The following is a 16,381-nucleotide window of genomic DNA, read 5'->3' on the forward strand; positions in this document are numbered from 1 at the left end:
TGTGTGTGTGTTCCTATACCCATCTTCTACTTTCAGCAGTATGAGCTTATGAGCTATTCGCCTAACACAACGCAAACGAGTCCTCAATTCTTATTAAACAACAATACTTTCCATTTGACTACAGTAGGTCTAAACACAAGACAATAAGCCACTTTACATAAAATCGAAAGCAGTCAGGGAATGTCTTGATTTCCAGAGGACACGACATTTAAAAATGAAGGGGAGAGATTTGCGTTTCCTTCTCCTGAGAGAAAGCCCTCGCACTTACTACAGAGTGGAACTGAGGAGCAGAGCAATGAGTCTGGTTTCAGAGTGACAGTGGTGTCTGAGAACAGGGATGTTCTCAGACACCTGGACACTGTTTGAATGTCACCTATCAAGCCTGCCTTACACCCAGGAGAGAGAGTGAGTGTGTTTAATAACGTTCAGTTAAGAGGAGAGCTCAGACTAACAATATGATAGTGTTTAGCTGTAGGCTATACACTCTTTTATAAACTGGGTGGTTTGATCCCTAAATGCTGATTGGCTGAAAGCGGTGGTATATCAGACCATATACGGGTATGACAAAACATTTATTTTTACTGCTTTAATTACATGGTAACCAGTTTATAATAGCAATAAGGCACCTCGGGGTTTGTGATATATGGCCAATATACCACGGCTAAGGGCTGTGTCCAGGCACTCTGCGTTGCGTCGTGCATAAGAACAGCCCTTACCCGTGGTATATTGGCCATATACCACACCCCCCCGTGGATTATTGCTTACATAGCACCCATGTACAGACATTCTCCTATTACAATGTGTATGGTAATGTGACTGAGTCCATTTGTCCATGCAAATAAGCACATGCTAATGAGGGCAATGTATCCGTATCTGGTACGGCTCATGACTGACATTTTTAAGATTAAACAGGCTATACTGTATAATTATGTAAACTGTATTTATTTGTGTGTGCATGTGCGTGTGCATGATTGACCCTCAGGGTTCAGCATCAGATTGGTGGTGTGTATGTCACCATGGCCATTAGAGCTCAGCTGCAATTTCCACGATGACAGATAAATGCAAGGGAGCGAGAGAAAGAGAGAGAAAGGTTACCCCCATTTTCCCATCCTCCACGAATGAGCACTTAAGACAGACAGAAAGAGGACAGACTGTGGCTAGATACTGTACCACGGTCAAGGGGCAGGGTTTTAATAGCTCCAGTAGGTCAGGAAAACACCATTCTGTATTTATTCCCATCCTATGTCATGATGGGGGAGGCCGGGGTGATCCTATCGGCAGGCCCAGTTCCCAAACGTTGAGCAAGGGTCAAATCTATCATTTTTATTTCAGCCTGAGGGTGTGGAGTTTTACTGTGTGCATTGTGGCTGTCGTGTGTGTGTGTGACAGAAGTCATATTCAGTGCAGTCTGTCCCTAAAGCAGATTCATAGTTCTAACTCTCATCTGTTAGTGAGATCAAAGGAATTCATGAGGCTTGGAGGAAATTAAAATAAGACTTCAGACAGTGAACTCTTTTAAACGTTTTTTACAATTACTTGTTGGACCCACTGATTAAAGTTGTGCAATTCATATTTCTAAACTAGTTTTTCCATCGTGCACTACGGTCTGTCAAATGTCATAATTCAATATAATGAACACATTGTTCATTTAAAATAAATAAAAAGGTGATATGTTCAGGCGGACTTTGTGTGAAATGAAATATTACATGCAATACAACTGTGAATAAATATGGTATTGTGGCCAAAATAAAAATGAAGGAGCATTTCATGATTTTATTCTTTCTGGTAAAATGTTTGTTGATTACATGGGGTTCTCATCCAGAAAATAAAGATCCAACATTCAACGAATGCAGCTGCTGGAAGAACAATGCAGTCTATGTTATACTGCCAAGCACAGTATTATGACTAATATGGGGACATTTGATGACATCGTGCATTCCTGATTAATAACAAAACGGTGCCCTCGGCAGTCCATTGTGAAATAGTTATGCATTTGACAATCTTTCAATACCTCGTTGGAATTAAATCATTTTCAAATACAGAGTATCTTACATAAAAGACTGAGACTGATTTGCAAATACATTTAGAATATTCACAAATGTATGTGTAAAATAATTCCTTAATTCATATAACAAACAGCTATGTGAAAAAATAGTCTAATTAAATGACATTGATTCATCAAAGAGTGTGAATTTGTTTGAATGAAATGTTACCGTGAGGTATTGCGTTTCCAATGGATTACTGGTGATGAACAATTTGAAAACCTGTACAGTACAGTAGTATCCCGGTCTATTTCCAAGTTTGGGCATTTCCTTTTTTGATCCCTTTGAGGTTTTTGGCTGTTATTTCCTGTGTCTCTACCTGACCTAGGTAAATATATGTCAAATACTACAGGTGCGCTTGATTTAGCTTACCTACTACATAAGAATATTCCCAAAAGTGCAAACTCTACCTCCTTGCACATCAATCAAACTAAATCAAGCACTTCTCCAGAATTTGAAAGTACTTGACAAAATGCATTTGACCCAGGTCTGGTAATTTACTTCTCACACCACTGTGCTGAGTTTAGAGGACTCCTCTGGCCTGTCCAGTATGCTGGGAAGGGACTTGAGGTACTCCAGGTGTCTCCGTGCGTCCTCCTGGTTGTGCCTGACATAATACACCAGGTAGGAGATGACCATGGCGAACCAGCCGAACATGGTCACTAGCATGGCCACGTCCGTGGTCCTCTTGAGCCCTGCGCACAGGTCCAGGTCGGCCGCCACCATGATGAAGGGCACCCCTGTATCTACGCCAACGTCCTTGGGCTCCGAAGTGTGGCACACTACGCCAGCCAGTGACACCGGTTCCAGATCCAGCCGGGGCATAGCCACCTGGAGGCGGCAGTCACAGTGCCAGGGGTTGTGGGTGAGGTTGGCCTGGGCCCTGAGGCCCCCCAGGACCTCTGGCTCCAGGGTGGTCAGTCTGTTAGAGGACAGGTCCAGGCTCCTAAGAGAGGGGACCAGACCCCGGAAGGCCCCCGGCTCCATCTGAGTTAGTTCATTGTGGGAGAGGTCCAGCTCGTTGAGTAAAGGAAGCCCTGCAAAGGCGTCGGCGGGGATGGTGGTAAGGAGGTTACCGTCCAGGTAAAGTCGGCGGGTGTCATTGGGCAGGTCATGCGGCACCTCCGCCAGGTGCATGTTGCTGCAGCGCACCACCCTCCCGCCGTCGGCCATCTCGGAGCAGTAGCAGCTCTCGGGGCAGCCGGTGTTTGCCCCGTGGAGGCCCGCGGTGGTGGCGCTGAGTGCCAGGCTGTGCAGCAACAGGCATGCCACCAAGGAGTGGCACAGCAGCCATTCTGCCAGCAGCGGCATGGTGGAATACAGGCATACCCTCCTGGAAGGACACAGCCCCTGGACCATCAGCCAAGACAACCCTGCATAGGTCACAGCTTCACCAACCAGCCGGCCTGAGAGACAATGAGGAAAAATATCAGAGTGAATATAATGAAGAAAAGGAACGAGGACAACAAGTGATTGCAATTGACACTAATATCAGTGTGGCAGAAGCAACACAGAACCATCTCTGTGTGAGTAATCCGAAGAGCCATAGAAGTGCCAGTTGTTATTTTTAGCCCACTTTGATCCTGACTGGGCTAATTGTAATGAATTGGCACTTGTGACATGACGAACAGAAAATGACAAAACACAGCTGTAGTGTAGAGGAGGAGTGGGCTAGAGATCAGCGACGGCGTCATCCGTGCGTACAGATGACAGATAATGTGCTTCCTGCCAGTGCTGTGATGGAACTCTCATTGATTGGCATGTTTTTTTTTCTCTTGTCCCACTTCAACGTTGCCGTGGAGTGACTTCGCATTACCATAATCCTGCTCTGATTCAGTGTAACTAGGGAGACAGACGCTCAAAATATATATGGTCATGGTTATTTTAGATTGCAAAGTACTTTCAGCCTCTAATGGATTCAGAGGGAATATCTCTGAAACTCGGGCTTAGGGCCTCTAGGAACCTACAGTACAGCACTAACCCGGTTTGGATGTAGGATGTAGGCTATGGGCTAGATTCAATCAGATCTGTCTTAACCCGCGATAACCGACAACTGCATAGCAGCATTATTGTTTTATTTGGGCGATGTAGGAGGTGGAACTGCGTTGGAGCTGTCAAATCAGCAAGCGGCTCCTTGCGTTATACTTGTAGCGGACATTGCCATTGGATGCACCGAGTTGCATTAGTAGAAATCCTATGCAGCCTTGCTACAAGTTCCAACACTGGAACATGTGTTGTAATCTACAACTCGATTAGGCTGATATCAACCCTTATTTCATTTAATAATTTTAAACTTGACTGTCATTTCTACAGAGCCTACACTTTCTCGTTCTGAACTTTCTAACACGGGTGGGATTTAGGGACAGGTGTGGTTTCGTGACAATGACGACAAGAGCAGCCGCTCACCGATTTGACCGCTCCGAACCCAGTTACACCTCCGACGTCGCCTAAATAAAAGGAAAAAAACTGCTATGCATTCGGCGGTTATTGCTGTTTAAGGGTTCTATTCAATCTGTATCGTTGAAGCGTTCCTGATTGTGCGATAGAAAAGTCAAGGTCATTTCCGTTTGAGTCGACATAATGCAGCCTCTGCTAACACGGGAACATTTCAATCACGCTGTAATAGAGCCCTAACGCTGGAACTAATTGAATCTAGGGCTGAGTCTGTTTGGATGTTGGCTATGTCTGCAGCGGTAAGTAGGTCATCTTTGGGTCATTTAGTGTAAGTACATTTTGGGTCACTCAATGTAATGTTTCCGGGCATATCAGTTCTGTAAACCCACTTTTCACTGAGACACGACTCAGGTAATAGACTCTTGTGCAACGCTGTCTGAGGCAGGCTGAGGCGCACTAAATGCCACAGTTCAGTATCGTTTTACTAATCCTCTCTAAACCGCATAGAATATGTTTCTCCACTGACACAAAGCCCCGGAGAAAGTGTATGAGTTGGACGGGACGCTCACAGTTTCACCCCAACACAACTGTAGCCTAGAGCAGGGTTTCACACACTCGGTGCTGAGGACTCCCTGGGTGCACGTTTTGGTTTTTGCCCTAGCACTACACAACTGATTCAAATAATCAAAGCTTGATGAGTACAGTTACAGTACATTATGCCTGTATGTAACAGGTAGATCTGATGGGATGGGAGTCATGTTGGATATAAAGATGCCAGTTTGGAAAACCCTGGCCTAAAGGTCTAAGAATCTTAGGAGAGCTTTTTTGGTCGAAGGCTAGGTTGGTTTTATGGATTCATGCTTTTCATAATTGTAAATCTTGCACATAAAAATGTAAACATATTCTTCCTAAAGTATTCACCAGTTTACAAAAATGTTAAAAAAATAATAACTGAAAATAAATAAAACAGTAACTGGCATCTTTATATCCAACATGGCTCCCATCAGATCTACCTGTTGCATACAGACATAATGTACTGAAACTGTACTCTATCTGGCCGTTCATTCAGCTTCTGGGAAATCAGCTCTATCTGACCAGACAGACTCCACTTAGGCTGGTTTACAAATGACATAATCTTAAGAGTGGCTCTTAAAGTCACATTACGAAAGGCAGCACGGCTCAATAAGAAGGACTGCGTCTCGGACACCGTCTCCTCAGAGCCAGGGTGAGGGATGGCCGAGTGTCTGGGAGGCCTGAGTGGACCATATAACAACCGCATTAGTGGTACCTGTCACAACATGTCGTGATACAGTAGTGTTCCTGTCTGAGTTGAGCAGAAGAAGTCTGGTTTATTGGGGTTCTGCTGAATGCGTAAGGAGGAGAGGGGTACAATCTAATAAAGAAAATGACGAGAGGCTAAACATAGCATCATTAGCTTGACAACCACTAATTCCAAACAATACAGAACCCCATTATCTAAGCGGCAGGGGCGGAAATCCCGGGGGGGATGGGGGGGGACACGACCCCCCCATCCTGGGAAAAATATGATTTGTCCCCCCAATATATCACTGAAACATAACTATGTAATTTAAATAATATTAATAATACGCAATGAAAGCAATTGTGCTGATTATAGACACTTAATAGCGCGTTTTTAAGTTTCAAAAGATTGCGACCCCCCCCCACCCTTTGCCTCACAATGGTTTGATCCACTGCCAGTTCCTTAGCTTGCTAGGTAACAGAGAGGTCGTATCTACTGTCTGAAAGGCACTCAATGCACGTAACTGACGTGAGGTTAATCCAGTCAATCGCGCACACACACTAGCTGAATATGCAGAGCTAGCGCGCAAATATTAACTATTAAGCTAGCTAGTACCTATTCCATTTATGTGGCGTCGTCAAAGATGGAATCTTTGCTATTGTCAATTTATTCCAAGTTCAGCATGCAGATGATGTAAGTTAGTGCTTCAAAGTCCCTGTGATAAGGTTAGCGATAAACTGAAGTCCAAACTGAACAGAACTACACTCTTCTACCATTGTCTTAAATATATTTAATGGTCTCGTTGCAAAAGCTAAATTGTCGCAAGGGAACTTTTATTTATTTATTTTATTTCACCTTTATTTAACCCGGGTAGCAAAGATTATAGCAAACATCACTGAAACTGAATTGGTGCTCGCTAGCTTTGCAAATTCAGCTATTGTTGGAAGCCAGCCAATATGAAACAAACTATTAAAATTACAAAAGGTTGCAGCATATGTTGTGTAAATGGTGAACTCATACAGCTGTCAACTCTTGTCATTTTAATCCGTTTCACATTTGCTAGCTACCTTTTAGATCGAGCCCAAATAGAATGATTGAGGATGATAGAAGCCCATCTCCTACTGTAAATAACCTACACATTGTGTGTGTGTGTAAACCAGCCAGCCAGGTAGAAAAATGGCAGAAAAATAAAAGACGGACATCAGAGTATTTTTCAATACACCAAAACGCATAGTAAGAACCCTAGTAGCCTAATATCTCAAAGACTAGTTGATAAAATGTTCATAAGAAAGAAATGAAATTATAATGGAAATGTTTCACAATGATGTCATTAGGCAGAGCAGGCAACAGATGGCACACAGACAGCAGAGTTGGGGACAGATATGCAGGGACAGACTGGCAGAGACAGGGAGTCTCAGGTAAGTTTGTTGAGTCTTTGTTTGGCAACATTATGAAAGGTTCTCAATTTTTTTTACTTGTAAAATAGGAACATAATTGGAAAATGCCATGGATACCCCCACTCTCAGCTTAAACTGGTGACTGAACTAAAGGCAATGGTATTTCTGTTGTGATTAGTTGTGTAGTTTTGGGTACCGGTAGTTAGGAGTACGGCAAACACCTTATTTCTTTGGTTCCTCAATATACATTTGCCATATTACAATGTAGGCTATGTGTTACAGCACTACTTTTGGTGTCCCCCTCAGGAATTGCTCTTGAGAAAATTTCATGTAATTGTCCCCTCCAAAGTTGATATCAGATTTTCGCCCCTGCTAAGCGGAATGGATTGACATACTGTGTGAATGTACTATAGAGTGTGTGCGACAGTGTGCATGTGTGTGAGCGAGATTAGGCTCAGTACTTCATTGTCTCAGTTACATTAGTTTTTCTCCTAACGACTTAGTACTATATAGGCTAAGATAGCATTGAATATAAACTCTCTCAGTTACTTATGAGTCCTGCAATAAGACACTGATGTTCCACTGTATAAACTGTTAAAGTATATTAAAAATACCACAGATCCTGGAGTACAGTGTGCACTCACTGTCTGACTACAAGAATAACATTTGAATGCATTAGATTTGACTATCCTCCCAGTAAGTGATATGGGGGAACTTGCAATTATCAAGTGAAGAAAGGCCTCATGCTGTTATCCTCTATTGATTCCTCCCTCCTCCTCCTCAGTGATGGATGTTCTCTAGTCATCGGTTTGACGCAATAGAAGAAACTGGCTCTCGAGGTTTGCCACTACGAGCAGGGTTTACACAGACAGAAAACCCTTTTCCACAGTGGACACGGCACAGAAGTGTTATTGCAGGAATACTGGGGAAAAACTGTATTCAGCTTGTTCCTAGTACATGATGTTAGCAACTTTGGCTAAAGTAACTCTAAACTTTTGTTTTGCATGTGAATTAGTTTCTCTGAATCCTTTCTTATATACAGTTCCTTTCAGCCGGACTGCCAGACATCACACAAAAACCCCTTGCAGACACAATTCTAATACATTCAAACATTCAAAATGTGGGAACTTAATACATCAAATATTGATTTGGCAAATATTAATGTACATAATCAGATATTAATGTACACAAAGGTAGGCAGACACGAATATGCCATTACTCTCCAACCTCACAACATTCAGGCTAAATTGATGCATTCTGGAAAGTGCAGGATGTCAACAATCCTCTGCAAGGAATGAACCTTTGGCACATACAGTAGGCTATTATGAATTCATTGGGCCACTGACCTAAATTGGAGGTGTTTTAGGGATACCCTACATTTGACCTTTATTTAACTAGGCAAGTCAGTTAAGAACAATTTCTTATTTTCAATGACTTATTAATGATGGAATATTGAGGTGGAGTTTACGAAAGCATTTCATATCCCTCTGAGATATGCTTTTGTAAGCTGCACCTCAAAATTCCAACATGACAATGAAAATGAAAAGGTTCCCAACAATAATGTAATACAATGTTTCAGACAACAACATTCAATATTTCTCAATGCAATATAATGTTACTCCTCCATTAACCTTTTGCCTCTTATGTATAAAGGACATATTTATTCATTCTATAATCAGATGCAAATGCAAGGCTGGCAAACATAAGAGCTTTCTTACCACTTCAGCTTTTGTTGTCTGGGAGAAGAACATTTGTCAGTACAGCATGCTTCACAGAACAGCGTCCATATCTCAACTGCGATTACAGTACCCGCTTTCAATTCAGCACAGCCCGAGAATCCGCGTCACAACCCCATGGACTGGAGGAGCCTGCTTACCAGCATTCAATACCGATGGTTGTTGCCTCTCACCGCTCCCCGCTATCTAGTTGTTGAAGAAATAAACACGACTGTAAATATCAAGGGGGACAAGAGGACCCCACACCAAACCGTAACCTATTCTTGTCTTAAAATTGTAATATCAGCCATCATACGCAGGCACAGGAGCGTTGAAGCATAAAATCTCCTCACCGCACATACAGTAGACGGTTATTTGTTACTGCTGCGCTGTGCGCTCTGCTGTGCTCGTCAACCCACATCGTGACTTCTGAGAGGCGGGAAACCTTTCCATGATTAATGTCATGTGCAGCCTTCAAGGGACGTGTGTAAAGGCTGAGATTGCTAGAATGACCTGCGCAGAACTTACGTTTTCCGAACAATTATCCGAGCAATACAATAGCCTATGGTCACACGGGAAGTAGGCTACTAATGACTAATTAGTAATCGCTAATGGGGGCTTGCTAGCTGTCCATCTCAGAGATAACAATAATCTACAAAATGCTGACCATCCAAATTATAGACCATCTCTGAGTGCTTCCAAGTAGAAAAACGGTGCTATCTAGAACCTAAAAGGGTTATTCGGTTGTCCCATAGTTCCAGTTAGAACCCATTCCACAGAGGGTTCTACATGGAACACAAAAGAGTTCTACCTGGAACCAAAGGGTTCTCCCATGGGGACAGCCGAAAAAACGTTTATGAACACTTTTTTTCTATGAGTGAAGGCCTATGTCTATACGCAATGAGTGCTTCTTCTGACTCTTGACACTAACTTCAGTTCAATACAGGCTTAACTGAATGACAACAGAGACAAAATGCAATATGGAATTGTATTGAATAGTTTGGGGTAGGCCTCATCTCCAAGGAATGTTTCTTGTAGCCAGATGCTGATGACAGGTTGCTGGGCCGCTGGCATCGAAACCCCCCGCAGGGAGAATGAGGTTCAGATGATGGGGACTTCAGTTGGTGGTGGTGGGAATGTGGAAGGTCGTTGAAAGACTGCTGCTGCAAAACAGCAAGTGAGAGACAAGGGTTGAGTTGACATAAATACTCCCCTAGACATATGCCCATTGGTTGGAAGAAGGGAAAAGGATTATTGCAGGAGTGAGCCAATAGGTTATTCAACAAGTGTGGTGGAATTGCTTTAGTGTGCCATGCTCATAGGCTGAAGTTAATAGGTGAACATTTCACAGGCTTGCTAATAGTAAAGGAGGGGGAGAGTCGTGATACTATGCTGCCAAGGTGACATTTCCCCCTCATTTGCTGTATTTCTATACAATTTAATAACTCTAAAATGATATTTGGAGAACAGCAAAAACAAGAAGAAATTACCCCAGACATTATCACATTGGTTCCTGTAGCTTCATTCACCTCAGTCAATCTATAAACACATAGTCTATTAGGTATATAATTAGCCGCTATAAGAGGGAGGCCCTTTATCTACTTCCCCAGAGTCTGATGAAGTTGTGGATACCATTTTTACATCTGTGTCCAGTTTGAAAGAAGTTAAAGGGAGTTTTGCAAGCCAATGCTAACTGGCAGTCAGCACAATGACTCGAAGTCTACAGATATCTGCTAAAACCGGGATTACAAATGATATTATGATGTTATACGTACAGAGGGATCTGTTAGCGGGAAAAGTATTTTATTAACAACAAGTAAACAAATTCGTTTTTACATTTTACAGCTAATTTCCTGCAATTCTACATATTCTGGCATAACTCATGCAACGTTAATATGATATCTGAGTGAGAGCGACTAGCAAAATCAATGGAGGCTCCCTGGCGGTCAGGGCCCCTGGGCTCGTGCCCTGTGTGCTTGGTCGGTAATTCGGCCATGATTACTACGAGTTGAGATAGCTGGCTAGACTAATTTACCAATCTTAAACATGTTAACTGGCATGGGCTAATTGAGTGACTGTCAGTGAGTGACATGCAGTATAACTAGAAGATAACTGCTGATGTACAACCAAGTTTTGAAATTGCACCTTGTGTATTCTACTATTCTTACTCAACAGTAATTTGAGACCCAGACTGACAAAAATATATGGAGTTACGGCCATGAGAATAAGTCGACCTTCAGCTACACTGTCTGTCAGCCACCGTAAAATAGTCCAATTGTAGGCTAAGCAAAGACTCAAAGGCTATCATCTCTAGGAAAGAGCACCCTGCTTGATATCTGATATAGCTGAAATAGAAGGAGGAATCTCCAAAATGGAGAAGAATTGAAAAGGTGTTTATGGAGGATATCCATTAAGTATAGTGGAGAAGAGAGATGGATAGAGAGAGAAGACTCACTTTCACCTGTCTCATTAAACAGAAAAAAAAGGATGAGGATAAAAAAACAATTTAATGTAGCTCTGCTTACTCACTGATAAAAGAGATAGAAGCGTGACAAAAGGAAGGTTAGGGTCAATATAATTAAATTAGTGCACATGTACAGAGTAGCAAGAAATAATATATTTAAAAGGGTTGAAAACAACCTCAGAAGAGAGGGGGTGAAAGGCAGGGAAGGAGGGAGAGAGAGGGGAGGAAGGGAAAGAGGGGGAGAGAGAGGAGCGTGTTGAGGAAAATGGACCAAGAGAGAGGGGAGGGGGGGATGGAGAGAGCTGTCAAATTCTTACTTCCTCAAGCCTCGTTTCCTCAATTCCTTTCAAAGCTCGTTGGAGGAGGAGGCCTGGGGGGAGGGACCTTAACTCCTCTTCCCTAATGCAAGGACATGATAGCTAGTAACGTTTTCCAGATCCTTGAAACTAGTGTCACCGAGGATGTCAGGATGGAAGTTTGCTTTGCATCAGGGCTGGTGAAGGAGAGGACACAGATGAACACATTGGCACAACTCTCTGATTGTCCTCACAACACTCCTCAAAAGCAGTCAATTTCTTTCTGTCATTGTGCTAGATTGCCAGCAAGTAATCTCTCTTGTAATCTACTGTTCATTGTGCTAGAGTGCCAGCATGGAATGCAGTACTCAATAATCGTATGTATTTTTCATGCTTGGGAAAGGAAAGTTCAAGGCAGTAAGAGAAAAGGTTCTGAAGTAAAGTTCGTTATATTTTGGCTGAGGCTTTGTGTGTACATGTCTGTCCATATACAGTAGACACCAGACCAGGCTGCAGTTTACATTTTCCATCTCTGCCCAACTTTCCCTAACTAGTGTGTGTCTAGTCAGTGTTCAGTATGCCTCGTCAGGCCTCTGACTACAGGAGGAGTGTGATGGTTTTTAAAGGCAGCTCATTAAAGCTGCATGGTGTCTCCACACCTGGTGTGTGTGTGTGTGTGTGTGTATATATTCAGCCCTGATGCCTTGCCCCCTGTCCCTTGTCAGCCCTGGTTAGCTTCTAAGCCAGGCACAGCTAGTTTTACTCGGTGCTGCTGGCTGACAGGTACCCTCACACATAAAGGTTCCATACACCTGTTGCCAGGCTCACACATACACACAGTCAGGTATAATCAATGACACTCAGGAGATAGCAGGCACGCACACACACACACACACACACATTTGTTTTACTATCCTTGTGGGGACCAAACAATTGATTTCCAATCAAAATTGACACACACAGAAATATGTTTTATATATAAAAATGTAATAATGAAAAAGATGACATGGCCGGCGGCCCACGGGCCTTAGAAAATGTATTTTTAAAAGACATTTATGCAATTTCTCTGTTATACTAATCTATAATGATCTTTTGGATGTTCAGTGGACCAAGATGGGCCGGCCGGGTTTTCTGATAGGCTGAGGTCACGCAACTCGCATTCAAAATAAAATTCTACATCAGCAAAGAGAACGGCTCCTACTCTGTCATCAGTTAGACAGCCAAGATCATGGGTCGTAAAAAACGGAAAGGGTGCCTATAAACGTAGGAAGAGCATATTCTACATTGTCACCTCACTCAAAACTTTCTATGTTTTGTCTAAAACCATGATTTGGTCAAACAGTAAAGTGCATTATCGTCATGAGTCCTGTAACGAAAGTGTCTGCTCTCCCCATGTGCCTGTACCCTCACTGGGGCCTGCTGCTGCAATGAGTGAGCCACTCTCCTCTTCCCCCCCATGTGCTCGAGAGAGAAAAAAAAATATTCTAAACACACAACAAGCTTCGTCCCCTTGTCGAAGAGCGGAGGGCCTCAGTTTTCTGTAGGTATAATTATGTATTTCTCAACTCTCCATATTCATCTCAGTAGCATCTATTTTACAACCAAGATATTTGAGATATTGAAGTCATGGGTAGTAGCCTACAACTGCAACATTTTTTAGGACATTCAATTTACTGTTGGATGAATACATGACTACTAGCAGTGGCTATTATACTTAGAGACAGCAATGCAGCGATGTGTTTTTAGTTCTTCAGATGTTGAAACCCAAATGAATTAGCCTATGATATTAGTTAGTGCACATAATCTTGTTTTATTTCAACCTTATTTTACAAGGTAAGTTGACTGTTAACACATTCTCATTTACAGCAACGACCTGGGGAATAGTTGCATGGGAGAGTAGGGGGGATGAATGAGCCAATTGGAAGCTGGGGATGATTAGATGGCGTGAGGGCCAGATTGGGAATTTAGCGAGGACACCGGGGTTAACACCGCTACTCTTACAATAAGTGCCATGGGATGTTTAGTGACCTCAGAGTCAGGACACCCGTTCAATGTCCCATCTGAAAGATGGCATTCTACACAGGAAAATATCCCCAATAACTGCCCTGGGATATTTTAATTTTAGACCAGAGGAAAGAGTGCCTCCTACTGGCCCTCCAACACCACTTCCAGTAGCATCTGGTCTCCCATCTGAGGACAGACCAGGACCAGAGGGAACCTTCAGAGGGAAGCCAGCAGTGAGATGCAGGGTGGTATGCTGCTTAATTGCATTGCATTTGGAAAGTATTCAGAGCCCTTGACTTTTTCCACATTGTGTTACTTTACAGCCTTATTCTAAAATTGATGAAATGCTTTTTATCCTCATCAATCTACACACAATACCTCATAACGACAAAGCAAAAACAGGTTTAAAAACTGAAATATCACATTTAACTAAGATTTCAGACCCTTTACTCAGTACATCTTTGGCAGCGATTACAGCCTCGAGTCTTCTTGAGTATGACGCTGCAAGTTTGGCACACCTGTATTTGGTGAATTTCTCCCATTCTTCTCTGCAGATCCTCTCAAGCTCTGTCAGGTTGGATGGAGAGCGTCGCTGCACAGCTATTTTCAGGCCTCTCCAGAGATGTTCGATCGAGTTCAAATCTGGGCTCTGGCTGGGCCACTAAAGGATATTCAGAGACTTGTCCCAAAGCCGCTCCTGCATTGTCTTGGCTGTGTGCTTAGGTTCTTTGTCCTGTTGGAAGTTGAACATTCGCTCAAGTCTGAGGTCCTGAGCACTCTGGAGCAGGTTTTTATCAAGGATCTGTCTGTACTTTGCTCCATTCATCTTACCCTCGATCCTGACTAGTCTCCCAGTCCCTGCTGCTGAAAAACATTGCTGTATGTCACGACTCCTACCATAGGTAGCTCCCCCTCCTGTTCGGGTGGCGCTCGGCGGTCGTCGTCGCCGGCCTACTAGCTGCCACTGATTTCCTTTTCCCCCTTTTTGTTGATTGTGTGCACCTGTTTTTGGTTTGGGCTGATTAGCTGGGCTATTTTAGCCAGGAGGCCCGCCTGCTCTTTGTGCGGGATTGTTTGGTACTGTATTGCTTGTGTATGCACGCTCATTTGTATTTTTGAAGTGCGAGTGCGTATGTTGCGCCGACCTGTTTTTGTCCCATGTGTTTGGGCACGTTGGTTTTGGTGTGCGCTGTAGTTCGCTGTTGGGGCGGCTTGTGTTTTGCCGTTGTGTGTTAAATAAATAACACTACCCTGCATTCTCTGCCTCCTGCTCCTGACTCTGCACCCACTACGCCCTAGCGTTACACTGTAGCATGATGCTGCCAACATGTTTCACCGTAGGGATGGCGCCAGATTTCCTCCAGACGTGACACTTGGCTTTCAGGCCAAAGAGTTCCATCTTGGTTTTATCAGACCAGAGAATCTTGTTTCTCATGGTCTGAGAGTCATTTAGATGCCTTTTGGCAAACTCCAAGCGGGCTGTCATGTGCCTTTTACTGAGGAGTGGCTTCTGCCTGGCCACTCTACCATAAAGGCCTGATTGGTGGACTGCTGCAGAGATTTTTGTCCTTCTGGAAGGTTCTCCCATCTCCGAAGAGGACCTCTGGAGCTCTGTCAGAGTGACCATCGGGTTCTTGGTCATCTCCCTGACCAAGGCCCTTCACCCCCGTTTGCTAATTTTGGCTGAGCAGCCAGCTCTAGGAAGAGTCTGGGTGGTTCCAAACTTCGTCCGTTTAAAATGTATTTTGAATAAATTTGCTAAATATCCTAAAAGACTGTTTCGCTTTGTCATTATGGGGTACTGTGTGTAGATTGATGAGAACATTTTTTAATGTCATTCATTTTAGAATAAGGCTGTAACATAACAAAATGTGGAAAAAGTGAAGGGGTCTGAATACTTTCCGAATGCACTGTGCATATATAAACATGTAATTGATCTCTATTGAACAAAAATAAATCAGGAAATTATGGAGTCCTATTTTGACAGTAAAATATAGCAACTATAGTCTAATTGTGAACTCACAAATCATGGCAATCACTGGGTTATGTTGCACATCAAAATATCTTGAAACTTGTATTCCTACTTGGATGTGTTAGATGAAACCACTTATTTCATGAATACCTCAGTAGTCTATGAATTACCTTATAAGAGAATTACTTATGATTTGGTCAGACCCAAATCACGGGCTGGTGCCACCAACTGTAAAAGTAAGTGGCACCAGTGACATCAGTGGAAAATGATAGTCTGGAGGCCTGTAATAGTAATTAACACTTAGGATAGGTGTTGATTCAGGTGAACACATATGATGTGCACTCATTTGCAATATAGCCTAAGGTCCAGATTCAATCAGATAGTGTTAACTGGTGATGGCCTCATAGCTGATGTTTTGTCGGTGTCGGAGGTGTAAGTGCTGCAGCTGTCAAATCGGGGAGCAGCTGCTCTTGATTATTGTCACAAAGCCACACCCTTCCCACTCGCATTTGAAGTTCAGAACGAGAAAGTGTAGGCTATATATAAATAATTTTGCTCAAATACATAATCATTCAGCAAAATAATGTATCAGCTTTTTCAAAGTGTAAATTTACATCTCAGATTCCAGTGTTCTAAATTGTACACATGGGATTTCTCTTAATGCGACTCTGTGCAGCCAATGGCAATGTCCACTTTAGGTATAATACCAGGAGCCGCTTGTGGATTTGACAGCTCTAACACAGTACCACCCCCAACACCGCCAAAACAACAGCTATGAGGATGTTGGCTAAAGCGGATCTGATTGAATAGATACGTATAAGGTTTAAGCAGACAGG

The 16,381-nt window shown here is 43.0% G+C and overlaps 1 protein-coding gene across 1 annotated transcript; it reads right to left on the bottom strand.

Moving 5' to 3' along the window:
* Positions 1–1,086: 1,086 nt before the first annotated feature.
* LOC106607471 (leucine-rich repeat-containing protein 3B-like) lies at positions 1,087–9,261 on the bottom strand. Its single transcript, XM_014204453.2, has 2 exons — positions 8,813–9,261; positions 1,087–3,448 (listed from the first exon to the last, which is right to left on the bottom strand). The coding sequence occupies exon 2, from the start codon at positions 3,399–3,401 to the stop codon at positions 2,547–2,549; it is 855 nt and encodes a 284-aa protein (XP_014059928.1). The 5' UTR covers positions 3,402–3,448; positions 8,813–9,261; the 3' UTR covers positions 1,087–2,546.
* Between the last annotated feature and the right edge of the window lie 7,120 nt (positions 9,262–16,381).

The sequence above is a fragment of the Salmo salar genome, chromosome ssa06 (genome assembly GCF_905237065.1).
Source record: "Salmo salar chromosome ssa06, Ssal_v3.1, whole genome shotgun sequence".
In the NCBI taxonomy this organism is placed as follows: Eukaryota; Metazoa; Chordata; class Actinopteri; order Salmoniformes; family Salmonidae; genus Salmo; species Salmo salar.

Bases quoted from the DNA above. Each gene is read 5' to 3' on its own strand.
- LOC106607471 (XM_014204453.2), bottom strand. From the start codon at position 3,401: ATGGTCCAGGGGCTGTGTCCTTCCAGGAGGGTATGCCTGTATTCCACC.